The 26,989-nt window shown below is 55.5% G+C and overlaps 1 protein-coding gene and 1 long non-coding RNA gene across 3 annotated transcripts in view; one reads left to right on the top strand and one right to left on the bottom strand.

Annotated features, from left to right (window-relative positions):
• The window catches only part of BCL2L11 (BCL2 like 11), a 13,082-nt gene extending 9,338 nt beyond the window's left edge, over positions 1–3,744 (top strand). Inside the window, exon 5 of one of the 2 annotated variants that reach the window (XR_010371917.1) lies at positions 1–16. Coding sequence is in view for 1 of the 2 variants with exons in the window: in XM_064445551.1 (XP_064301621.1) it covers positions 1–90 (90 nt within the window). In the remaining variant the exon portion in view is untranslated. The other variant, XM_064445551.1, reaches the window with a different exon arrangement.
• Positions 1,870–26,989, bottom strand: LOC135312415 (uncharacterized). The gene is made up of 4 exons (XR_010371918.1): positions 26,799–26,989; positions 20,475–20,623; positions 20,218–20,258; positions 1,870–6,700 (listed from the first exon to the last, which is right to left on the bottom strand). It is a non-coding gene; the product is annotated as an uncharacterized LOC135312415 (long non-coding RNA).

Genomic DNA, 26,989 nt, shown 5'->3' with positions numbered 1-26,989 from the left:
GGTTTCTTGGATAACCGGGCGGGAAACCCCCAGATCATCATTTTGCGCCTCCTGCGTTACATCATCCGCCTCATCTGGAGGATGCAGTGAGCACCGGGCGCGTCCCGAGGCGCCAGGACTAGTTTACTTGTTGGGAAAGCCTGGGGAGGACGGACAGAGGGACGGTCGCAGGGCTCCCCGCGCCGCCCGGCTCCCACCCTGCCTCTCCCGTGGGGACACACGGCAGGGGCCGTCGGATGAGGGCGGACATCCCACGCCGACCTGCTGGGACTCTCCGATGCAGGATTTTGTCCGAGAGTGGTGTTTACTGCATTTCTCTCAACTCTTTCATTATTTTTTCTTTTTTATTTTTCCAAAATAGTCTCAGCGAAAATTTTCAACAGCAATGGAATAACTTTTTTTGGCATCATTTCTGGAGGCCTGTCGGCTCGTCTGGGATAAACCCTGCAGCAGGGAAGAGGAAAGCCTGAGCCAGCTGACGGGCAGAGCCGCCTTAGTTTGCCTTGCAGACCTTATTGCAGAGACTCGTGGAGCCCTCGCCTCTTCCTCTGCCACCTGGGCGCTTGCCCATGGAAAAGGATGGCGATGATGGAAGAAGAGCAGAGGGATTTAAATCAGCACTTCTTTTACCTGTAAATACCTAATGCTACCCTAAATTCACCTTCATTTGCATCATGCAAATAGCCTATTTCCTGCTGACTGATTTTTTTTTTTTTTTTAATATATATATGTATATTTTTTTTTAACACTCTGAATTTCATGACTTAGCTGTCAGACTCCCAGGGTCCGAAATACCACAACCAACCAAACAAAAAAACCCAATCCACCAGGTTGCCTTTTTTTGTTTTGAGAAATTCTTTCTATCAAATGTGTGAAAACGCTTGCATATTGTATGATATTATATATAATATATAACGTTGGTGACTGACTAATTCAGCAATAAAACGTTCTCGGAGGCAGGTAAAAACAGTTCCCAGCACACCGCAGCTTTGCACCCGGCGACGGCAGCTCCTGCTGCGTAACTCCAGGAACTGTTTTAAGCCGTTGCTGTTGAAACCAGGAGGGTTTTTAAGGCGCTGGATTTTTTTTTCCCCCCCTGGGATCCTCTGCGTTCAGACAGGACAGCCCGGAGCAGGGCGATAAGCGGGATGGGATCGTCAGCGTGAAGAACCCGGAGGCTCGTGCGCTGGGATGAGGCGCCGAAGGATGCCGACCTGGTACGGATCCGCTCCTCATCGACTGCCGCGTCTCCTCCCGAGCTGCCCTCCTTCCCCTGGGAAGACCTGACCGGGTGCTCGATGCTGTCCCACGGCATCTCCCCTTCCACCCGGACACCCCGCACCCTTGCTGGAGGAGCCCCCAGGGCTTGTCGGAAGAAGCAGGTCTGTCTCCTCGGGCCCCTCCGTGGTCTCCGGTTCATCTCGCGGGTGGCTGCTGCATGCCAGGTGCTTTCAGGAGGGGTGGCTGCTCCAGCCACCCCCGTATCTATGCACAAATGTACCCCTCTCTGCCTCCAGAGCTGCCCCTTTCCTCTGGCGGCTGCAGGTGGTCCTCGAATCCGCTTCCAAACGCCGCGGTTTTATCTCTGGTTTCACCAGCACCATAGGAAAAAAAAAAGATTAAAAAACCCAAGAAAAAACCAAACCCAAGCCCACGAGAGTGATTTTCCCTGCAATACGTGTGCAGGGAGAAGCTGTTGAGTGCCATGGATGATTAGTAGTGTTTTTAACATGGACAAACTGTACAATCTGACCTCTATGCACTGGCTGCCTGTGCCTGTTGGGTGGGCGAAGAGCCGTGGTGTCGGTGCGGGGCTGCGTGCCTCCGACTGCACTCCTCTCTGGAGGATTACAGTGATTTTTTTTAAAAAAAAAATTAATTTTATTATCAATTTTTGGACCTGCAAACTGAGCGTGGGTTGCAGGAGTTTGGCCTCAGCTGCAGGAGCAGGGGATGTTTAGGAAAGGGTATTTTGGAGAGGCTGTGGGGGGAACCTTTGCACTGGTGGAGAGCGAGCGGTTAAAATCTCTGGGGAGCTTGGCCAGGGCAGGTTCCTGCTCCTCGTCCCCTTGGTTTTGGCTCACCGTAGCTGTGCTGCCCCAGCCGTGCCCCAGCCATCGCCTCTTTTCTGTAGGGTTTATAAGGAAAACCCTGGCAGGGAGGCTGCCGCCGCGGGTTTCCCATGGGAACCTCCGTGGAATTGCATGGCTGCTGATAAAATTAAAAGGAAAACAAAAAAAAATGATGAAATTTGGCAGCAGATGGGAAACCAAACGAGTTTGGGTTTTTTTATGGTTGAGTTTCATCCATTGCTGGTGGATGAAACGGTGCTTTCGGATCTCGCAGCCTTACAGCATCCCGGCATCCCACCGGCACCGCGCCGACCAGAATGTGTCCCTTGGAGTACACCAAAGAAATGCCGAGCACTTTACCCCGTCCTCCCCGCCGGGCTGCCCCAGCCAACGATGGCGACAAAAATTGTATTAATTTTAAGGGAAAAAAAAAATGGAGGTATTGGCGCTGTCCGCCTGGGAGTTCTCCGCAGGAGGCGATCCTGGCCGAAAGCTAGGCATAGGAAAATGAGCCCCCAAAAACCAGGTTTTAACCCCGTAGAGTTGTGAGGTTTAGGGAAAAAAAAACCAAAACAAAACCAAAAAGTGTCTAAACAGAAGAACGATGTTTTTAGAATAGTGATTATGCTCGTTTTAGCCACGTTGGCTGACTGCTCTGGGTCATTTTAAGCGTAACCTGTGGTCTCTTTTCTGCCAAAAGGATACGATGAAGAGTTTTCCTTGGTTGTGGGGAAACCAGATTTATTCCCAGGCGATCTCACCCAATGCGTTAACGCTTCTCTTTTCCATAACTGTAAATACCTGAATATTTATTAGAGTAGGGCACCATATTATTTTCATCATCTGAGCCAAATATCTGTGTGCAATGTATTTCCTTTCCTTTCTCTCATGTAAGTTTTGTACAGCTTATGAATAAGTAAAAAAAAAAAAAAAAAAGGAAAAAGTTACTTTTTTTTTTTCCCCTAAACTTTTTTAGATTTGACCTTGGTAAATACTGTAGATTCTTCCCTCCCCCACCCCCCACCCCGTGTAATTAATGCACTCTACTGTTCCATAATGCTGTAACTTGTAGAAATGTTGTATATTTATTTTCTGCTTATTTAAGTTCCTGTAAAGATTTTGGTTTCCCCCTCCGCTCCTCCCTGCCCCTGCAACAAGCGCCGGATCACCTTCGAAAGCGCTGCCTTCTGGCAGCGCAGCCAGGATGGTTCAGATAATGAGATTATTATCCTTTTTTTTCCTCGAAGTGCCTAAGTCCCACGTCCCAGTAGTGATTTAGGCACGTCAAAGACTTCAACATCAGTGAAATTCAGTGGGAATTTGGCTTCTCCATCCCTGCGGTTTTTGCCACCCCCTTTTCAAAGCCACATTTTCCTCCGTCTCAGCCACTTTCCCTGGACCAGCTGTAACATCAGGTACCGCCCCAGCGCACGCCGATGTGCTGATGAATTACTAACTTGTTTCACAGGACCCAGCGTATGTAGCATTTTTACTGCAATTTCCCTGGCTTACTTGTGTTTTGCACTGATGAATTTTGGACAGGGTAATTGCCACTCTACTCGTGCAATACTGCTGTAAATAATTGCAGATCTTTTTTTTTTTTTTTTTTTTTAAGATGCAATCTTTTATGTTCTTAATTTGAGTTTTATATGAATAAAAACTTCCAACTATTTGTCCTGAGTGCTGTTTTCTTTGGGGGATCTTTCTTCGGGCCTGATCACCTGAGGAAGGGCTGGGGAAGGGGATATTTGCTGATTTATCACCAGTTCTTACCCAGATTCAGGGCGCAGGCGCGTACCCAGGGTCTCCTTCTGCTCGGAGGCTCCCGGGACATTAAAATGCGTCTGTGAAATGAAGCTGCTTTGCAAGATGTTGCCTCGAGCACATCCAAACCCAAAAGCAGCACCTCTGCAGCCCCAGCTGGGAGAGCTTCGGGGTTTTCTTCCTTCTTTTCCCCATATTTATGGGCACAGATGTATTTTTGGGGCTCTGTAGACACGGGCTGCATCCATGGGCTCAAACCCAAGCGCTGGGCACCTCCCGGTGCTGGCAGGGTGCTGTGTGTCCCTGGGTGGTTTTCATAGTTGTTGAAAAATTTGGGGGATGCATGGGGGTTTATTTTATTAGTATTTTTAATTTTACATTATTTTTATGAATTTTTGTCATTTTGATTTTATTATTTTACATTTTATTTTAAAGATTTTTAATTTTAATCAAAATCTTCTTGTAAAGATTACCGTCTCACCTCGCTTCTGCCTTGGCCGTCTGTCCCATTTCTGCCCCCTTCTCAAAGCCCTCCCCGCTGTCTGGTGGCCAAGCCCCCGGGGGAGCGGGAAGGGGATGCTTCCAGCCCTGCCTGTCCCCCGCTTGCTCCTCTTGCTTTGATTTCACCGCCGGTAATAGACGGCAGGTAACCGACGGCATCAGCCGCGGTTTGCAGCGATATTCTGGTGAGATTCCTCCAGTGCGGCTTCTGGCGTGAAAGGAGCAGGTGAGAGGTGATGGCAGCGCTCCCTAAAGTCAGTGGGGCTGGCACTTGGAGCAGGGCGCGCAGGCTTTTTTCGGGAGACGCCAATAAATTGTCTTAAAGGCTGATAAATAAGAGGATCGATACGGTTGTCACGGAGGGAGGGAGCCCGTTGCATGCCAAAAACGGGGCGGGCAGGGGCAAGGCGGGACCTGCAGGAGCAGCCGATGCTTCCCGAGGCGATCGCACCCGCATCCCCGGGCCGGCGCTGCTTCCCCCCGCTCCTTGCCTGGCGTCCCGTTTAATTCCCGTTTTGAAGGTCTGCGGCGATGCGGCAGGCACGAACCAAGCGGTCAGCGTGGTGGTGGGCCCCGTGCTTGATATTTTTTTTTTTTCCCTTTTGCTCAAAGGCGATGAGCTGCTGGCCCGTCCTGTGCGCCAGGCACGGCGTGTGTGTGTCTGTGTGTGTCTGTGGGGGGATATTTTTAGCCATTTATTCCGAAATACCAGCTGGGTGGCCGGAGTTTGGGCTGCGTGACGCAATGCGGTGGGACCGTGCGTCAGCTGGGAAGGCTGAAAGGCAGGAAGAGATTGGAGGGAAAAGCAGATTGAGAAGTCCCCGGGAAGCCACAGCCCGTGCTGGGAGCTGCTGTGCCAAGTGCTCGCGCACCCCGGCACCCATCAGCTGAAATGTATTTAAAAACAACCCCAAAAAGTCCTCCTTGACAAACAACTTCAAAAAAATTCTGGATTTTTTTTTTTTTTTGTTCTTGTGTGTGTTTCAAATTACAGAAGTTCCTGAAAGGGAAGTTTATTGGTTTCAGGTGCTATTTTTGGGGCTTCTTTAACTCAAAAAAAAAAGGCTTTATTGCCCAGCCGAGGCTCTGGCAGCTGCCGGCCACGCTCTGCCCATGGCTCTTTGGTCCCATTGGCGTTCGGGAGCCAACCGGCCTGTGCGGGCAAGTCGTCACACCTCGTGCTCTCCGTTTAGCTTTGGTGTGACTCCTGTTGGAAGGAGCTCATCGCCTGCCGGAACCCAGTGACCTCGGGAAGAGAGCCGCTGCCATGCCGGCAGCATGCAGCGGCGCAGAGCCAAGGGTCTCGCCTTTGGGCATGAGCCTGGCCATCGCCAGGGCTAGGTTGGCCACGGCCAAGTCAAAGGTGGTCATGGCCCAGGCTGCCAGCCATGGCCATGATCAAAGGTGGTCGTGGCCCAGGTTGGTCATGGCCAAGTTGAAGGTGGTCATGGTCCAGGTTGGCCGTCGTCTGGGTTGGCCATGGCCAGGTCCAGGGTAGTCACGGCCCAGGTCCACTAAAGACACATCATCTGGGTCTTCCCCAAGAGACAGGCCCTTTCTTTCTGTGCTCTTAAATTTTTGCTTTAGTAACTAATTAAAACCACATGCAGTGTTGTTTTAAGGATGACAAACTTCCTTTATTCCTTGAAAAGGAAAATAAAAACAATTTTTCTCATGGAAAAAGCCATGTGAAAGCCTCACCGCCACAGAGCCCCGCGTCCATCGGAAGTCAACCTTTCCACATTCACCCCCCCCCTCCCCAGACACTCATGACTGCCTTGTGCACACACTGTTGACGCACACGACGCCAGCCCGGCCAGACGAGCTCCAAGCCGACCCAGGCCGTTCCCACATCCCGTAACCCCTGCCTGCCTCGGGACCGACGAGCACCCAAAGCCAACGATGCGCTCCCCGGTTGGGTGCTGCCGCCGCGGGTGGCGCGCGCCGGGGGGGAGGGCTCGGTGGGGCTGGCAAGCCGAAGCACCCATCAGATGGGGGCTGACCACCGCAGCGTGGTGCGAATGGCCGAGGGCTGCCACGCCACGGCTATCCAGTGCCACGGGAGCAACAACACCATGCTGCCAGGTTCTCAAGAGTTTTTTTTGTTTTTTTTTCCAATAACTCACATCTGACCTTTCAAACACCTGTTCAGCCTTAAACAGCTAAAAATACCCACCAAGCTTTGCATTTGATTTTCATATTGCAACAAAGCTCACTGTTTCCAGCGGGTTTTTCTCGTGTTTCTGGCAGGTTCTAGGATGGTTGACCTCTCCTCCGGTCAAACCCAGCGTAGGCAGGCATGGGAGACTGCAGGCTGCAGGCAGGGTTGCTCAGGCTGCCCTGGAGCGTGGCCAGGGAGGTCCCTAGAAGCAATAACGGGGCATTATAGACACTATAACAGGGCTGGGCACATATTTATATGGTGTAAGACAAGCCCAAGGATGGTAGGACCAAGGGGCTCTTCCCACCGCCCACCAGCCAAGGGCCCTGCAAGGTACTTACCCACCCTCTGCTGCCCTTCCCCAGCACCCCAAACCTATTCCAGGTGTTTTCTGGGGCATTTTAAAATTAAGACCTGCAATGCTTAAGCTACTCTTTACAAGCAAGACTAGCGGGTTATTCCTGCGGGCGACACCGCCGCCCCTACAAAGCCTGGTCCTATGGCGCCAAGAAGACCTTGGCTGTTGCAGCCATGGCTTGCTCAGCGCCGCATTGCTCGTCGGGGCCGGGGCTAGGCAAGGGCAGGGACCCTCATGGGGATACGGGGCCTTTTCTTCCCTGATTTGATGAATTTCTTCTCGCCAGCCTTTTGACGGGCTCATATGTTAATTTTCCCGGGAGGACATGCGGGAAGCCTTCGCTTCCCAGCCTGGTGGGCTGCCGCTAATTAAAACATGCTTCATCTTGGTGCGATTATGGACGTCAGGCACTGAGCGAAAGACTTTTTGACACAGACATAATTACCTTGGATATTAATTAGGGGAAATAAAGTCGGAAGACAGCACGATAGCCATTCCCTGAGGTGGGGATGCAGCAAACCACGGCTTCCCCGAGCATCCCCCCCGCTGCCCGCGCCGGCACGTGGCTCCAGCGCTAATTAGCGCTAATTGGCGTCGCCGTAACGGCGCAGGCTGGAGGATGGCGTGCGAGGAAGGACACGACGAGAAAGGGCAATGAGAGCTGCAGCGCTGCCTCACCGCACCCCAGCACGTCCCCACAGCCACGGGATGGCTGCGCGTGGCCCCGTGTTAAAAAAATACAGGATTTTTCTGAAATCCTTTCTTTTTCCCCCTCCCCGAAACACACAAATAAACCCCCCTGAGCATCAGAGAAGATGCAGGGCAGGGGATGAGGGGGTGCTGGGGCTCCCAGACCCCACGGCGTGCTGGTGGCGCAGCATCCCAGTCCCCATCCCTCCTGGGGCCAGCAGTGGTGGCAGAGCCCTCCCGTCAAGCGGGACGGGGCGGGGGAACGGCCACGAGTGCCTGAGATTAACATTCAAATTACTTATTGGCAGAAATGGGTTTAAAAATAGGTTTTTTATGATAAACAAACTAACCTCATACAGGAAGTGAGCTGCAAATACTAAAAACTATTATGTTGTAGGAGCTGGTAAAGCATTGAGCTGCCCCGCAAACCAAAAAAAAAAACCAACATAAAAAGAAGTAATTGGGGTTTTTTTAATATTTTCTTGGTTTTTTATGTTTTCCATCCTGGCATGGGGAAAAGGGGAGAATTGAGGGGAGAAAGGGCAGGGGCCCCCCGTGCTGCTGGGGGCATGAGATCATTTGTTCTCCACTCGTGGCCCCTAAACTAAAGGTAAAGCCCGGTGATGCGCAACCGGCTTCGTGATGCGAACCCTGGGTTTTAGCGTGCCTGGACTTCAAAAAGCATTTGCTTCTGCTGCTGAAAAGGTTAAGCAGTTTTCCTACCGAAACCCCAAGTGTGGGCTGTGAAAGAACATGTTAATGAAGAAAATTTCCCCAGGGCTGCTCTTTTATTATCACCAAAGCCATCGAGTTTCAGTTTGAGTTATTTGTATTTATTTATAAAAACAAAGATTAAATAAGTAGAACAAAAACAAAAACCTCATCCTAATTTCTGAGCTGAGCCTGATTTATTCAAACAAAGAAGACTTCCCCCCCCAGCAGGTAGCTGCAGGCTGTTTTCCCCTTTGCTTTGAGAAAAAAAAACTGAGTTACCGGCGTGCTGCATGTGAAATAAATTTAAGGTTAAAAAAAAAAAAAAAAAAAAAAAACCAAAACAAAACCCAACCAACCCATTCAACTGCCCTCGTTGGCTGCAAAAATGAAGCTTTAAAAGCCACCGGGCTGAGGGGGGGGTTCGCTGCAGCCACGCAGGGCAGGTACAGGCAGGGGCTGCCTGCGCCCAGGCGGTGCCGGCAGCGCTGCCCTGCCCGGCAGCAGCCCGGCCACTGGGTTCAGGCATGGTTTGGTGAGGGAGCATCTGATTTAAGAGAGAACAAGAGAAAAAAAAAAAAAAAAGCATTTCTCTTTTCATGTGTTTTCACTTCCATCGTGAGAGAACTGGTTAAAAAACACACAAAAAAGCCCTTCAGTGGTCTTGTAGCCTTTAACGTGTTGTTTTTCTACATATTTTATGTTGTTGGCTTTTGTTATCAGTCTCATCTGCAATTTGTGGCCAATTCTGTCATGCTTTAGGCAGACATCTTGTTCCCAAAACTGTTTGCAACCTTTCAGCGAAGGTACAGCCTCAAATACAGGCAGAAAAAAAACCCCCACAGCGCAACGAGAAAAAGGGCAGATTTAACCCCAAAATGATCATTTGGCCAAAGTTTTGTCCCAAAGGCAGGGACGAGCCCCAGGGCAGGGACGGGCAGCGCCGAGCCAGCCCCAGCCCACCCCCCTGCCCTGCCCGAGCATCCTCACTTTAATTTGAATTATTTGCATTTCCCCATCCCAGGAGAAGCCAAACCCATCCCGTTTGAACTGGGTTTCATTGAATTGAATTCCCACTGGATTTTTTCCCCATCCTGAAGAGCGTTTTCCACCATATTTCCCCAACCATCAGCACGAAGCCACCCCAGCTGTCCCGGCCGAGCCCTCCTTTTCTAAGCGCAGCATGGATTAAATCAGATGAGCTGTTATTTACCACCGAAAACAAACGCCGCCAATCTAGCACCTATTTGATATTAATAGCGAAACCAAAAAAGCAAATTAATACCGCAGGATGAAGGTATTTCTTAAGAATTAAAATGAAAGTCATCCAAGCGCCAGCGAGCAAAGCCTGACGGCGGGAGCTGATTTCAGCCACCGCCAGCCCTCGTGGAGCAGGGGGGCTTAAATTTGGCTTTTTTTTGGGGGGGTTAGTTAAACTGAAAGGAAAGGCTCGCAGCCGTCCCCACCCCGGTTTGGCAGGGTTTAAGGCTGGGGCAGCGCGATGCTCTCCCAGGCTGCCGGAGAGGGAAGTGATGCGCTGCATCCCCGGCGAACCCCCAGCTTTGAAATAACCAATTTTGGGGTTTTTCAAAGAATTAGCACGCCTGGCGGGGCAGCCCGGCTGGGGGAGGAATGAGACATTGTGAAACCCAGCTCCTTTTCCTGAGGCTGCCGCTGCCGTCAGCGCCGGAGCCCAAGCCCTGCCCGAAAAAAAGCTCAAACGGTTTCCCAAAACGGAGGCGCCGAAGGGTCGCTCGCCCCTCGCCAGGAGCTGGCCACAATTTCGGCCTCCCCGGCACGGGGCACGGCTGCCGGCTGCCCCCCCGGGAAGGGCTGCCTTCCCCCGCCAGACCACCGCAGCCCCGAGCCTCTGCCCCCCGGGGTGCTTGGGGAGGGGGGTCCTGCCACCCCGCTCCTCCCCACCCAAATTCACCCCCAATTTTCAATGGACGCGAACACATCAAGTTGTTGGGGCCAGAATATATATATATATATTATTTTTTTTTAAGGTCTATCTCTCAAGGCTCTCCAAATGCTCTCTCCACTTCCTGTGACAAAACAAAACACGCTTCGTTTGAAACTTATTCTTCCTCTATTTAGCGCTGAGAAATAATGACCAAAAGCACCCCAAAAAAACCACCCTGCACCCCAGTCGTCCCCCGCGGCCGCTGTCCCCTTCCCACACCTTCGCCCCCCCCCGGGCAGAGGATGGAGCCGGGCGTATTGAGCTGAAATAGCATCAGCCAGGCAAAGAATCACTTGTCGAGATATATGAATTTAAAATCTCGCCCGCGGAGGGCTGGATGTCAAGCTGAAGGTGAATTTCCACTTCACTATTTTCGTCCCGCTGCCGTTCAAGTCAAACGCTCCCCCCCTCCACGTCATCGTTTTAAAACCGGAGTCAAAAAGCAGCTAAAATAGGTAAGGTTTGATAAATTCGTATTTTGACTCATCCATTTCTCTGCGGTGTGATTAAACACCCCGTCGGTCACAGTAATATTTGCCGCTCGGTGAAGGGGAGCATTAACCCCACTTGTAAGATTGAGAAAAAAAATCATTTTAGTTTGACTCATGTGGAAAGAGTGAAACACAGAGAGTGCCCTGAAATTGGGCTGCGCACCAGGCTTTTACTACAACATTTACCACATGTGAAGAAACTGGAATATCGGACGATTTCAACCACTAATTTAACAGCATTTCTAGGCAGCCGTGGGCTGCAGGCTCCCCCCCGGGAAACGCACACGGTTTTGCTGCTGTTTGAGCATCCTCTGGGCAGGCGGACGAAAGACGATGGGGGAAAAATGAATTTGTGGTTGATCTGATTTTGCTCCATCATAATTTTCAAATGATGCTTGGGCTGTTTCTGGAGGGGGGGGGTGGGATCACCTCCTACCTTGGCGAGAGACGGGTTTTACCCGAAGCCGGTAAAATGGTAACAGCTGGCTTGAAAATGAAACCCACCTGGAAAACCGTACAGGGACTTTCAGGTGGGTTTGGCAAGTTGCCTCTCTGAGAATTAATCCAGAAAAAAAAATTATATATTAATAAACAAGCCCCAGGAGGAAATTTTGGGGCTGGTCACTGCGATGTGCTGGGTGAAACCTAAGCCTAGAGAGCAGAAAATGGGAGTTTTCTGTACCCTGGCCCCCAGCAAGGAGGTCCCAAGGGAAATCCCCTCCCTGCTCCGGCAGGACGATGGGGAGAACTGATTCCCTTCTGGGCTGCATCCCGCCTGGGTGCTGGTGGCATCCCCGGCACGTCGCCCGGCTCAGCCTCTCGCCGCCGCCCGAGCCAGGAGATGCCAATCTTTTCATCAAAGCTCGCTGAAAACAAAACTGAGAAACAGCTTGTGGTTTGACAAGAATGTATTTACATAAAAATATATATTTTAAAAAAACCTTTGGGGATGGTGAGAGAAGGCACCCGTGGTGTTTGTGAGGTCCCTGACATTTAAGCGAAGCTCGCCGTGCGTGGCAGCCTCACGTGTTACCCACGCCGAGCCCCACATGGGAGCCACCGCCAAAGCTCCTCCTCAGGCCCGGCTTAAATTTAGAAAGGATTTTTACTATCTCCCCATCGCATCCCTCGCCAGACAGGACAAATAGGGGCCATCAGGAGGAGCAAGGAATTAACTCCCGGGCATGCATAAGATAAGGGAGCCGCATCCATTTCCTTACATTCCAGCCCCAAAACGCCAGGCGCAGCTGAAGACAAAAACAACCCCAAAAAAACAACCCAAAGCTTCGTTTTTGGCTGCTCCCCTGCTGCCAGCCACAGTGCTTTGCTCATTTGCTCGGCACCGCAATGGTATCGCGACGTTACGTGTCAAATACATGTGTACTTGTATTTATTTGCAAGGCTCGCATTTGTTAGCAAGGTTTGTAGTTATTTGCAATATTGTATTTGTTTGCGACATTGCATTTATATTTGTTCGCAGCATTGTATTTGTTCTCAATGCTTGTATTTATTTGCAATGCTTGTAGTTGTTTGCAGCGCTTGTATTTGTTTGCAATGCTCGTATTTAGTTGCAATAGTTAGGTTCATTTGCAATACTTGCATTTATTTGCAGTGCTTGCATTTAGTGGCAAGGTTTGTATTTGTTTGCAGTGCATGTATTTGCTTGCAAGCACCGAATTCTTTGCTTTCCACTAAAAATAAGAGGGTGAGAAGGTGTTGCCCGAGCCCGCCGGGGCCGCTGCCCATGCTGTGCCTGCTGCCAGCTGGCCCTTGACTCATGGGGAGCCGCCGGTGAGCACCCTGCCCTGGCTGCACAGCCTGGTGGTTTCTTTCGGCAAGCCTATTCCCTCTTTTCTGAGTCATTCTGAGATCACTCGACATCTCTAGCACACAGGCAGCGAAAATATGCTTTTAGAGCACACATCGACGCCGGCAGAGCCGGTCTGTGTAGCGGCACACGCCAGGCGTCCCTCGCCGTCTGCCGGCACGGGCTCCCCGCCAAGCAGGCGCTCGGGTCTCCCCGTGTCCCCGCAAAGAGCTGCCGTACGGCGGCAGCGCCGGAGAGCCCTCACGGGCAGCGCCAAGCTCGAGGGAAAACAAAATCAGCTTTGAAACCCTCCCATCGAGCAGCATCTCTGACATCCTGAATTGCCAAAATGTGCAAGACGTGCAGCCACAGCTTCGTGCTCAGCAGCATCCCTCCTGCACCCCCAGCATCCCTCCTGCACCCCCAGAATCCCTCCTGCACCCCCAGCATCCCTCCTGTACCCCGGGATCCTTCCGGTACTCCCAGCATCCCTCTGACCCACCCAGCACCCCTCCCACACCTCCAGCATTCCTCCTGCACCCCCAGCACCCCTCCTGCACCCCCAGAATCCCTCCTGCACCCCCAGCATCCCTCCTGCACCCCTGGGATCCTTCCGGTACTCCCAGCATCCCTCTGACCCACCCAGCACCCCTCCCACACCTCCAGCATTCCTCCTGCACCCCCAGAATCCCTTCTGCACCCCCAGCATCCCTCCTGTACCCCTGGGATCCTTCCGGTACTCCCAGCATCCCTCTGACCCACCCAGCACCCCTCCCACACCCCTGGCATTCCTCCTGCACCCCCAGCACCCCTCCTGCACCCCCAGCATCCCTCCTGTATGCCCAGCATCCCTCCTGCACCCCCGGAATGCCTCCTGCACCCCCAGCATCCCTTCTGTACCCCTGGGATCCCTCCTGCAGCCCCGGCATCCCTCCTGCACCCCCGGCATCCCTCCTGTACCCCTGGGATCCTTCCGGTACTCCCAGCATCCCTCTGACCCACCCAGCACCCCTCCCACACCTCCAGCATTCCTCCTGCACCCCCAGAATCCCTCCACCCCCAGCATCCCTCCTGTACCCCTGGGATCCTTCCAGTACTCCCAGCATCCCTCTGACCCACCCAGCACCCCTCCCACACCCCCGGCATTCCTCCTGCACCCCCAGCACCCATCCTGCACCCCCAGCATCCCTCCTGTATGCCCAGCATCCCTCCTGCACCCCCGGAATGCCTCCTGCACCCCCAGCATCCCTTCTGTACCCCTGGGATCCCTCCTGCAGCCCCGGCATCCCTCCTGCACCCCCGGCATCCCTCCTGTACCCCTGGGATCCTTCCGGTACTCCCAGCATCCCTCTGACCCACCCAGCACCCCTCCCACACCTCCAGCATTCCTCCTGCACCCCCAGAATCCCTCCACCCCCAGCATCCCTCCTGTACCCCTGGGATCCTTCCAGTACTCCCAGCATCCCTCTGACCCACCCAGCACCCCTCCCACACCCCCGGCATTCCTCCTGCACCCCCAGCACCCATCCTGCACCCCCAGCATCCCTCCTGTATGCCCAGCATCCCTCCTGCACCCCCGGAATGCCTCCTGCACCCCCAGCATCCCTTCTGTACCCCTGGGATCCCTCCTGCAGCCCCGGCATCCCTCCTGCACTCCCAGCATCCCTCCTGCACCCTTGGCATCCCTCCCACACCTGCACCTGTATCCCCAGCATCCCTCTGACCCACCCAGCACCCCTCCCAGCACCCCTGGCATCCCTCCTGCAACCCCAGCATCCCTCCTGCACCCTGAGCACCCCTCCTGTACCCCTGGCACCCCTCCTGCACCCTCAGCATCCCTCTTGTACCCCCAGCACCCCTCCTGCACCCTCAGCATCCCTCTTGTACCCCCAGCATCCCTCCTGCACCCCCAGCGTCCCTCCCGCACCCCCAGCACCCCTCCTGCACCCCCAGCGTCCCTCCCACGCCCCATCCCAGTGCGGGGACAAGCTCCCCATCCCAAAGGACTCGCAGCCTGCCCCGGCAGGAACTTTGGGGAAGCAGGTGACGATGCTCCCAGGACCCCCCGGGCCAAGGCCCTTCGGAGGAGCGTTGGGGCAGGGGGTGGGGGACCCCGGTGCTGCCAGCCCCGCCGACGCCTCTGCCTCGTCGGGCTCGGTGGCTGCGCCGGCTGCGATGCACGCAGCGATAAGGAGCGCGGGCAGCCGCCTCCCCGCTGCTCTGTCTGAAACGCCCTGGCGGCGACTCGGCTCTGGTGGGCGTTTGGGATGCCGAGCCTGGGGAAACTGGCCTGAAACACTCATTTCAGACAAGGCTATGCAAATAGATGGTATATCAGGCTAAACCCTCCCACTTGGGGTCAAACCACAGCCCATTATAGAGCATCGCTGGGACGTGTGTGCCACGCTGGGCCCCGCTCCCCAAACCCCGGCGCCTTCCCCATCTTGCAGCCAAAGGGGGACCGGGGCGGTAGCCAGCACTGGGGGCTGCCTTTAGCCCAGGGGAGAGCCGGCGGGGGGGGCCTGGAAAGATCACCCTCCGCAAAGCCCCCGGTGCCAGCTCTGGTCTGGAGCCCTCCCTTCAGCTCCTGCAAAAAAGCGCTTGCTCGGCACTTCTGCTGTGCCGTCTGAGCTGCTGGGAGCTACAAATCACTTCTGTCAGCTGGGGAACAGGGCTCGCTGGCCTCTTCCCACCCGTATTTGTTATTACCGCAGGATAACATCGCAGCCAGCAGAAAACCCTTGCAGCAAGCCCCCCAAACCCTCCGCCTCAAGCAGGTGCTGAGCCCTCGGCATCCCGGTCTCGCCCGCGAGCCGGGTCGCCGCCACCTTTCCCAGCGGAGCATCACTTTGGCACGTGAGCCTGACAGCGGCGCAGCTCCCGTGGGACGAGCAAACATCCCGCGTTTCCATCCCCGCAAAACCCAGCCGTGCCTGCGCTCCTCAGGGCACCCAGAGAGACACCAACCTCCCAGGCAGCACCAGGAGGATGCGGGGGGGAAGAAAGGGGCAAATATTTTGGGATACCTGGCAGGAATTTGAACTTTTGGAGCCCTGAGCCGTCAGCTCAACTCTGCTAACAAAAAAAATCTCATGTGTAGAAAATATTTACACGTGGTAAGGAGGCTGGATGGCAGCTACCTCGAAAGCATGCCCTTCATCTCTCACCAGGGTGCCAAGGAAGCTGCTGACACCCCGTCCCCCTCCCTCTCTCGCAGGGCTTTGAAAAGGTGCCAGGGCTTGAGAAATATCAGTACCAGAAACCAGAGTGCCTCGGTCGGGCGCCGGGGATGCGCGGGAGGCTGCCGGTGAGAGCGCCGGCACCGCTGAGAACCGAAGCTCGCCCCGCCTGCGTCCAACAGCCGCCACACGCCAAAGAGACATCGATGTCAAAGCCTTGGCCCTGGGGCTGCGCGGCGTGTTTGCCAACGAGTAAGAGCTAAATCAGTGCGAAGCTCCTAACGAGGGGGTGGCTCCGCTGGCACCCCCGAAACGGGACGGCATCGGGGCGGGCGATGCGTGCGGGGCTGCCAGCTGCTCACCCGGGCACGTCTGGCCCTTCCATTGCCCAGTTTTACCCCTATTTTAACAGCCAGAATGGTTAAGCTGAGGTTCAACCCAGCCTGGCGCAAGCTGGGGCGCTGGGACAGGCCTAGGCGAGGTTTCGGGGAGGCTCAGCCTTGCTTTCTCTGCGCTTTCCAGCCCAGCTGGGGATGCGGCTGCGGTTCAGCGGGCGGCTCCTTCCCCCTGCTGCAGCGGGAAAATACGGACAAATACGAAAATATTGAAAACGTTGGCGATAATAAAGGTGTGCTGAAAATGTTGAATATATTAAAAAATATTTTAAAAGTTGAAAATATAAAAAATGTTTAAAAATATTTTAAATTATGGTGAAAATGGTGAAAATATTGAAGATGCTGCGGGGCTGGAGCGCGGGGCTCAGCTGCTGCGCAGGGAGCCGGCCCGGAGCGAGCTATTGCCTTCCTACCAACTCCCCCTGCAGCCCTCGGCGGGAACTGCCCCCTGCAGAAAGTGCTGGAAAACGGCGTTTTTCAAAAACCAGACCCCAAACCCCACCGAATAAACCCAAACCGACTTCCCCCCTTTTTTTTTCCCTCTGTCAAAATAACCCTTTTTTTTTTACTGTTGTCAAAATAATCCTTTTTTTCCCCCCTTTTTTTAAATTCAAACCCCAACTGCCTTCATTTATACATCCATTTATGAGGACATAAGCTCCTCTTGCACATCAAAACCTCCTAACTCTTTTAATTAACGACAGTATTTGGAGCAGAAGCTGCAGCATAAGCCAGGACCAACAAAACACAGCTTTAAACCGGAATAATTGAAACTTTCTCATGTCTAAGCTGCTGCTGCACATTTTTTCCAAGCGCACCCACATGGGGCCCAAAGCCCCTTATTTCAAGACTTTCGTCAGTAGAAAGTATCGGAGAAGCTGTGTGTAATCGAAAGTGAGGGGGGGAAAAAGAAAATTAAAATCTGGCGGTCTGGTACAAGTGAGGTGAACCAGGAAAATGCATCCAACGAAAATTCACTGCATTCCCCCACCATTTAAAAAAAAAATACATGTATCAGAAAATACGTGCAGCAGAGAATATTTCTATCAGAACATATATGATAGATATATCAGGAAATGAAAGGAATAATCCAGATATCAATCAGAAAATGAAGGGAATAACCCAGCACGGTGCACCATTTCCAACAGGTTTCACAGCCTGCGTAAATACATAAAAGAGCAATAAATCTCCGGCAGTAAAAGCCAAATTTGATGCTCTGAGTCCCTCCGCCTTCCCCCGTTCCGGGATTCTCGGGCGCGGAGGGTGCGGGGCCCGTCTCTGGCTGGCAGGAGGACGAGCAGCCGGAGCTGGACGGGCTTTGCTGAATCATGTGCATTGTGCACTTGATTTTATTTTATGAGTGATAATGAAAGTAAGAAAAGTGCTTGGGGGCGGGGGGGGGGTTTGCAAAGCTCTGCCACTGACTTGCTTCGGGAGTGACTTGCCGCGGTGCTTTGGGAATTCCTTTCCATGCGGGGTGAGCGGAGGGGGAGCGCGGCCGCCGTGGGAAAGCACATTTTTTCCCCTGCGAGCAGCACCCGGCGCAAAAAAAAACCCCACTTATTCTGTGCTTTGTTTTACCAGGGATCTCCGACAATCCCCAGCCCTGCTTGCAAACAGCGATTTCTCGCGTCGCTGAAGACGACGCACTTAAAAAGTAGCTGGGTTTCGCTGGGACCCACACTTTTCGAACAAGGTGGTGCAACTTGGATGTCCTGATTTTTCTACTAACTTTCTGATGCATGCAAGAGGAGAAGTCAGCTACCCGCCGCCGGATGCAGTGACTCTCGTTGCTACAAATGTGAATTTTATTACATTTAAAAACAAATACTCCGAGTAGGAATGAAATCATTGATGCCCCTAGTTACCAGACCGTCAAATCTGCCCCATAAGTGGCTGATAAATGTGAGTTTTGAAAATATGGCATGAAATACTCTTGTGGAAATACGGAAAATTTTCTACATGGGTAGAAAAGAATATATTTAGCAATTGCTCAAAGCAGCGCAACAGTGAGGGAATAGACCTGCCTTATTTTAATGCTGTGCATGCAGTGGAAGGGCCCGGTGAGTACGGGGAGGGGCACCTTCATGCTGGGATTTGGTCCCAAGTGGCAAATATTTTTTTTTTTTAAATAAATCCCTAAAATCTGGAAGGCCCCAAACTGCTGGAAAGCCACCTCCCCCACCCCCTTCCCGGCCGGACCCGTGCCGGGAAGCCCAGCGCGGCGATGGGGGGAGAGCGGCTGGGTGGGCGGCGGGGCCGCAGCCACCCTCCTTCCCGCCCGCCGGCGGGCGCGCAGGCAGGGGTGCAGGCAGCGCGTTGGCGGCGGGGGGCGGGCAGGCTGGAGCGCTGCTTTGACGTTCAGAGAGAAATCCCCACCTACGGCGAGCATTAGTTTCGGTTTCGAGGCGCGACAAACGGCGTGGTACGAGCTCTTTCCCCCCGCCGGCGCGCCGTGGGGCGGCGGGGCCCCCGGCAGAGGCCGGCAGCTGCCGTGCCGCGGATGCACGGCCGTACGTGCCGGGGATGCACGGCGGCACAGGCAGGAGGTTCCCAGCTGAAGTCAGCTCCCTGATCCCTGCCCGGCTCCCGGCGAGGCTCTCCAGCACGGGGAGCCAAAGCCATGCCGATGCCTTTACTGGTGGTTACAAGCCCAGATGGGAGGGGAGCAGGGCGAGCCCGGCGCTCAGAGCGGCAAGATAAACCCAACCATGCAAAATACGGACTTGGCGTCCCTGGAGGCATCCAAACCAGGGCTGGATACGGCCCTGAGCCCCCGGCTCTGCTCGGTGTGGGCAGGGAGGCAGCCACAGCCAGGGCTGCCCATCTCTTCATCTCAAGACTTGATACCCTGCCTGGGTTTAATCTTCAGCTCGTCTCAGTTCTTTAAACCAATTTCCCTGTCAGTTCTCATGAAGGAACAGTTCCTGTTTCTCTGCCTCAGCCATGACCACACTTTTTTCTGCCCAAGCCCCGGGCGCGGGTCTCATCCCCTCAGCTCCCCCCGGGTGCCTGCACTGCAGCCCCATGGGAAACCTGAGGATTTAAAAAATACTCAGCTTTGCTCAGAGCCTCTTTTTTTTTTTTTTTTTTTTTTTTTTAAATGCCCTGTGAGCTGAAATTGCCAGGAAATATTGAGTTTGGATACCTGGCATCACCAACCTGTGCCCAGCCCCGGGGCTGCAGAGTGACAGGGACCCCGGCCAGAACCGTACCCCCACTGCCACGCCCGGGCACCCCAGAGCCGAGGGATGGGGAAGCCGAAAGCCGGACACATCGCTTTAGTCCCGCAGGCTCCATTAACCCCTTTTGTCAGCACAACACAACTGCGTGCTCAGGCTTAAAAGTGGGTTTTGTGGTTGGTTTAAGGATGCCGTGATTAACACACGCCTGCATTTAAAAATCATTTTTCTTCCTCTGCCACGCAGGCATGGGGACACCCGGGCGCCTCCCGGTGAGAGAAAACCGAGGCTGCCCGAAGGCCACGGGGATGGGCACCCCCATTTGCACCCGTGCAGCTACCTGGGTGCAGGTGCCCCCAGCCCCGGGCTGTTTCCCCGCAGGAGGACCAGAGGAGAGCAGGGCAGAGGCGACAGCCGATGTCTGGGTGAGATGCTGCATCCCTGCACGGCCCCGCGCAGTAGCACCAGCAGCACCAGCAGCAGAAGGAGGGATGGCAGCAGAAGGGGAAGAGCATCCCGGGGTGCTGCTCTCCCCTCTCCTGCAGCAGCCGCCCTTGCTGCTGACTCATTTTTGGCCAGCAAGCCCACGCGAGGCGCAGCACCTCCTGCCACTCCGTGGGGTTTTTCCTTTCTTCTTCTTCGTCAAACGGGCAGCAAGTTACCAAAAACCCTCATCACGTGGCCCCACGATACGGCAGCCCCGCTTTCATTTACTGGAACTGCACAGCCTCGAAAAAACACAAGTTTCCAGCAGACGAGACGAGCCACTGATGCCCTCAGAGGGCCCTCCCTGGGCCCAGGGCTTTGAAGGTAAGGAGCTCCTGCGCGGGTGCTTTCCCCATCCAGGGGGTCCCCACCGGCTCGGAGCCTCGCGGGATGCGCCGGGCACCCCAAACCACCCATCCCAAAGCCATGCCGCCCGTCCCACGGAGACACTCACCCGAACCGCGGCTCCTTCCCCGCATCGTCCGGAGCCAGAGCCTGCGATGGGGAGAGGAAAACATCAGCGCTGGGTATGTTTTCATGGGAATAGGTTAAAAAAACCAAAAGTGCTGGCTGCATGGGTGCAAATGTCACTTATTTCCCACCATTAAGCGAAGATGACCAAAATAATTGGGAGGGGAAAAAAAAAAAACCACCCCAAACCCCACTTCAGTCTGTGCTCCCAGTGGGACAGCCACGCTCCTGCTGACTCACCCGCCGCCGCTTCCTCCAGCTGCATGCTTCTGAGCACCACCGGCCAGCCCGGCTTAATGACACAAAAAAAAACCAGCCTTTTTTTTCATTTATGCTGGTCGAAAAACCTTTTCTGCTGCTTCTGTTTCAGCGAAGGGCCAGGGAATCGCCTATGGAGGAACGAGATGCTCGTCAGCATTAGCAGGAACACCAGACGCAGGACCAGAGCAGGCCCCCGTGCGTGGATGTTTCGTCCCCTTGCCTCCAGGTTTACGCTGACACGATTTATGTGCCTCAGGGTGGAAACCGGCCGGGGCTCTGTGCCACCTCAGAGGCAGGCAGCGTGTGCCCGGGGCAGGATGCTCACCCACAGGGGCTTTGCCCCAGGGATTCATCCCGTCACTTCCCCTTTTACAGGCATTTAATGACAAGGGTTTAGCATCAGCTTCTCTGGGGAAAGCCCGCAGCCCAAACCTGCATGGTTTCTGCTTGAATGCCATTAATGCTTAAATATTAAGCATTAATGGAAATAATGGGGGGAGTGTTGGGGAAACAGAGGAAAGCTAGGCTTTAGCATCCCTCCCTGGGCTGCGAGAGCAGTCCATGCTGGGTAAAGGACAGCACGCGTCCTTAGGGCAGATAAAAAGCCCATCAGCCAGGGAAAACTGTAGCCCCTTCAAGTACAGCCCCCACTTTGCCCTGCCGGCTGGGGCGCCGAGCCCCGAGCCCCCCGGGCGCAGGCGTACCCTCCCGTACCAAACCCCGCGCGCGCCGGTGTCCGACGCCAGCACGGGAAGCTGCGCGTGGATCCCCTGTACCTCCCGGACCGTAACAAATCCATCCGACAGCCTACCTGGCCTCTCCTCACCGCAGCTCCCGGCCCGGGACGTGCCAGCGGGTTTATAGGGCTGAGGTGCGGGGAAGGGAGCTCTTCCCATGGCCGAGGGGTGCTCCGGCTTCCCCCGAAGCAGCCGGCTACACCCATCAGGAAAGGCTCCGGGGGGGGATTCTCACCAGAAAGGGCCTTTGCTGGGAAAGGTCTCATTTCCCAGGGCCTGCAGCCAAACCCATGGCGACCGCGGCAGCAGCAGGGGGCTGGGGCAGGGAGGTGCAGGCACTGAAATCCACTGTCCTGGGGGGTGGCGGAGGCTCTGCCAAGCGGCCCCCAACTCCCCCATCTTTCAGCGATGCATCCCCAAACTCTCAGGTACCTGGATGAGCATCCAGCCCGTCTGCTGGGAAGCACTCTGGGCTTTTTTCCCCACCCCCAGCAGATGGGCTAAAAAAAGCTGTGACCTCTGTGCAAACCTCGTGGGAAACGCTGCTGGCTGCTACATGGATGATGGAAACCATCTCTATTCGCCAGGGAACAGCTCTGGCAAGCACCCATCCGAGATGCTCACCCACTCCAAGCCCTTTCCCCCCCCAGCTAAGGGACCCTTTCCCTCTCTCCCACCGCGGGGCGGTGCCTGTCACCCTGCTTGTGTCCCCCGCCCTGTTTTTCAGCTCAATCTCTGTTTTGCATGATTTCAGCGAGGCCAGGAGCACAGTTCTTAGGTGTTTCAAGAAAAAGAACCGACCTGAAAATGGCTTACTGGCAGCTTTTTGCTCCCTGATTCAGCTGGAGTTCAGAGATGAGTCAGGCAGCGGTGAACAGCCCCAGCAGGGGTAACAGGGAGGCTGCTTTCGTCAGCCTTTCACAAATTCATGTTATTTAAAAAAAAAAAAAAAAAGGGTTTATGACACCCTGGAGTGGCTGCAGCAGCAGCTTGGATCCAGCATGATTTGGCAACACCGAGCGCCCCGTGTCGCCGGCAGCCTCGCTGGGATGAGCATCCCAGGGACCCTTGACACCTCCAGCCGGTGCATCCCCACTGCTCGGGGTGGCTTTAACCCTTCCAGCACTGTCGCTGCCAGCTCCTAACCTCAGCCTCACCGCAGCCGCTTCGGTAGCACCCCGTGCAGCCGCAGCGCTGGGGCGAACGCACCCCTTGCTCGCCGCCGGCCGAGCCCGAGGGAGCTGCCACCGGGGTGGCCGCTGGACGATGCTCTGGCTTATCTGACGGGTGCGAGTGCCCGCGGGCCAGGGAAAAACACCAAGACACCAGCCCCTTTGTGTTCTCATCTGTGGCTTTCACCAATTTCTCATACGAGGGGCAACAGTCGCCCGCGCTGAGATGTTGGCGGCTGCTCCCTTGCAGCGACAGCCCGTAAAAGAGGCTGGCTGCAGTGATGATGCTGATTGTAATATGGAGAGGGACCCCCACGGTTAGTTACAGATTCCTACACATTGCCCCGTGGTGTTTTGAACTGCTCCATCCCCGCAGACCCCTTGGGCTGTTTCACACCCCGTCGCCGAGCCTCGCACTGTTCGTAGCTGAATTTGTCGGCACCAAAGCACCGATGCTGCCGATGCTGCTCTCACCGGGAGCTTTTGGCTTTCCCCTGCCCCAAAGAGCTGGGGCAGCAGCAGGCGCTGCGCAAGCAGAGGGAAGCGGGGCGAGGGACTGGCACCCGATCCCTCCTCAACTAATCATTTCAGTCCGTGGCCGCGGGAGCCCGGCGCTGGAAGCGGCGCGTTGTTTCGTGGCCAACTTGGCTGGGCCTCGAGGGCTCGCAAGCCCCCAAATGAACCCAGGAGCTGCAGAGGTCTGGAGGTGTCGGAGCCTGGTGCCGGCTACCTGGCAGCAGCTCGCTGGGCCGTGGCCCCTAACGCTTAGGTATCCCCCAAAAAAGGAAGGGGGTGGGTGGGCCTCTTTGCCCAGCGCTGCCCGGGGCCATCCCTGGAGCTCGCACCAGCAGAGCACAAGCTGGTGGGAAATGTCCTACCCGGAGGGATGGAGGAAGAAATCACCCCATGAGCAGGAGGAGGAGGAGGGCTGGCACATGCACATGCAGGCAGAAAACACTCATTCTGCTCCCCTCCCACCTCCTTCCTCCCCAGATATTCCAAAAAAACCTGGAAAATGCGCTGGCAGGCATTAGCATCTCCCTGGAAAAAGCTAGTTTGCTGGCGCAGCTTCAAAATCCAGTTCACCAGAAAGCCCCGCACCTCTCCAGCGTGCGGCTGCGAGCTTTACGGAAAGCCGGAGTTTTCCGCAGTAATGGGGCTGTGAGGTTTTTCTGGTAAATTTTTGTTGTTGTCAAGAATCCAATTTTCCTTCTAAAAAGAAAACAAGCAGCCCCAAAGGGGTGGAAACCGTTCCAGCTGGGCCCAGGGCGGCGCGGGGAGGCACCAGCTGCTCAGGGAAACCACTGGATTCACAGAGCTTCAGCCCTTGCAGCACCATGGGTCGGGGCAGAAAAAAAATATAGCTAGAGCAGAAAACTTGAAAAAAAAAAAAAGGGAAAAAAGAAAAAAATCTGGAAATGTGGCCTTGGCTTCATTTTCCTGCCAAACCCCACCGCCAGGGAACAGGATGCTGGCGGAGCGTGGAGCAAAGGTGCCTTTGAGGAAGGAGCAGCAAGAGGTTTGGGTTTATCTTTCATTTTGGGCACTGGTGGTGGTGCGTGCTTTTCGGGGCGCAAAGCCCTGACAGAGAAAGCCTTTTGGGTTGGGTTTTTTTCCCCGTGGGACCGAGTGCCCAGCAGCACCCCGGGGGATGCTCGGTCCCTGCCGCTGCCATGCCCCGGGGAGATGCGGGTCCCAAGGGATCACGCGCCACAAGATGCCACCGCCTGCATCGCCTGGGGGATTCAGAAATCAGTACGGGCAAGAGCAATGACCCCGAAATGTCCCAGCAGCCAGCTGGGATCCCATGGGATGGCCGGGATCCCGCGGGACGGCGGATTTGCCGGGCATGCCGGCACCTGCCTTCCCACGGAGCAAAAAAATAAGTCGCTAAGTCACAGCAAAACCATGAAAGCAAAACCACAGAGCCCCAAAGCGCCTCTGAGTCACTCCCCCGGCCGCCGCCGCGGCCCCACAGCCCTCCAAAACTCGCCGCCAGCTGCAGCTGGCCCCAAACTGCTGAGCCGCCCTCGGCCCGCTGGCACAGCACGGCGCGGCGCGGCACGCATCAGGCTGCCTTATGGGTGCTGGCAGCATCGCCCAGGGGGCAAAGCCCCTCTGCCTGAGCAGGCAGGGGCACCGGCAGCCACCGCCGTCTCGCGGCCGGAGGAGCAGAGGGCAGGGCAGAGCAGCGGCGACTGGTCACGCCAGCTCAGCGTCCGCCGCCGAGCCAAAACCGACTCGGCAGCCCCCGCTCGCCGGCACCTCTTCGCGGCGCAAAACGTTTCCTTCCCCTCTTTCCTGTAAAATTGCCCTGTGTTTTTTATTATTATTGTTTTAATTTGTGAAAAACACTCATTTGAAATGAGAATGGAGATTAAACATTGACAGAAAGTGCTACTGGGATTAGTCACCGGTTGTAATATCTCTATTTACTTGAGTCACAGAGGTTGGCCGCGCGGCTCTTAAATTAAATCCCCACTGGGTTTTCGATTTTTGGGCTGTCCTCGGGAGACCTTTTGGTAACTTTTCTCCAGTTCTGAGCAGAGCTGGCAGCTGCCTCCCAGCACGTGTGCTTACCGAAACACCGGCAGTCGCTGCAAGGGCTTTGCCGTGTGATTACGGGGCAGCTGGGGCTGGAGGCGACGCTTGGATTCGCCCCCTCTACCCAAATCATTTCCCCATTTGTGCTGACGATGGGAAGAGGGAGAGAGGCGGTGGGCACCGCGGGGGGGATGGGTGGGTGGGATGCAGGCGGGTGACGGCAGGGGCCAAGTGGTGGCACCGGGCCCCGGCGGTGGCGGTGCCGACAGAGGTCACTGTTGCCGAAAAACTGCGCGCCCCAGCTGAAAAAAGGAACTCGGTGGGGAAGGCGGCAATGGGGCAGGCCTGGTTTTGAACAGGCGCCGCGCTCCAGCGGCCACGAGGCCACCACGGTGGGGACCTCAGTCCCCAACGACTGTGGCAAAGCCCCAGGGTGATGCACAGGGCAGCTGATCCAGCACTGTGGTCCATGGGAAGGGCTGGAGAAGCCACGCTCCCCACCACGACCCCATTGGGGACCTCTGAGGGTGTCGACCAGCTGAGATTAAAAACAAAAAAAATAATGCGGAAAGGAAACAGACTCGGCGTGGGGCTAGAGGGGGAACGCGCTGCCAGGGGATGCCCCCCAGGCTGAAAGCTGACTGAGGGAAGGGGCAGGAGGGGGACCCCAGGCTTCTGCAGGCACCCCTCGGGCTGCTAAACCTCCCGCAGAGCCCCTCGGTTCCAGGACAGCCATAGGGAAACACGAGCAGAGCCCAAGCAAGCGCGGCTTGGGATGAATTGGGTGGGTATATTTGCTTCCCGTGGCAGAAAACGGCACGTCCTGCGTGGCGGGACCCCAGGAGCAGCAGGAGGACACCTCGCTGCTGCCTCGCCTCGCCCAAAGCCCAGGGGAGAGCACGCAAACAGCTTGTGGGCGCAGCATAAAAATAAAACCCCAGAAAGGTGACTAAGCACTCTGGGTACCGAGGCATGACGCCAGAGGAGCCCGGCCTCCCTCCCCGGCTGCGCCAGGCTCCCGCCGGGAGCTGCCGCCCGCACTTGTCCTGGCGTGGGAGGGAGAGCCCCAGGGGTGCTGCTGATGGGGGGCAGAGAGCCTCCATGTCCCATCTCCCCCCCATCTCCATGCCCTGCCTGAGAAGAGCTGCTGCCCTCTGCAAAGCCCCCCGAGGGGCCCATCAGCCCAGCTCCCGCTTGCGACTGCCCACCGGCAGAGACCGGAGCATGAAGCATATCCCAGGGCTGCCCCAAGGAGCCCCCCAAGGCTGGGGCTTACTGGGAGGGGGCTGGGCAGGTCCCCTTGCCAGCGGGGGGGGCTTGCCCACCCACAGCGGTGGCAGGCAAGAGCCTGCAAGGGAACTGGGGGAGGCTTTGGGATGCTGGGCACGGGGCATCGCGCCAGGAGAGGCAGAGCAAGGGTCCCCGTGTGCTGAGACTGCCCCTGCCTCTCTCCCCTGCACCTCCCAGGACACCCCCCCCAGATCCTCCCCCCACCCCACCTCAGCCAGGGCTCCCAAAGCAGAGACATCCCCCCCCCAGCCCTGGGGCAGCACATCCTCCGTGGGTGCTCAGGGACCCACAGCGGGACAAAGCAAAGCCCAAAACCCGACCAACAGCCAGTACTCGCCGTTTAAAAGTGCAAAATTTAAAATATTCTCCCTGCGCCGAGGCCAGAGAGCGTGGTGCAAAGCAAGGCGCAGCAGCGCGAGAGTAAGGCATTGCAAGATCTATTGCATATACTTATACATATATATAAATATTATATTTTTGCAATTCACAGCCAGCAGCTAAAGAAACCAGCGTTTTAAACCGCTCGCAAAGCCTCGCCCGCAGCATAAATAGCACCTTACCCTGGCAGGCCGGGGGAGCCCGGGGCCGAGGCAGCCCCCCGGGCCGGAGGGAGTGCGGGGGCTCCACGTGGGGCCGGGAGAGCGAGGCTGGCATTCGTAACGGGCGCCAGACACCCCGAGCCAAAACTTCCCCGCCGCTCTGCCCAGATCATTGGTCCAGGTCGCGGCGGCGGCTGCTTTCAAATTCTGTT

This window comes from Phalacrocorax carbo, chromosome 3 (assembly GCF_963921805.1).
Source record: "Phalacrocorax carbo chromosome 3, bPhaCar2.1, whole genome shotgun sequence".
NCBI lineage: Eukaryota > Metazoa > Chordata > Aves > Suliformes > Phalacrocoracidae > Phalacrocorax > Phalacrocorax carbo.
This window is presented reverse-complemented; position numbering and strand designations above follow the sequence as displayed.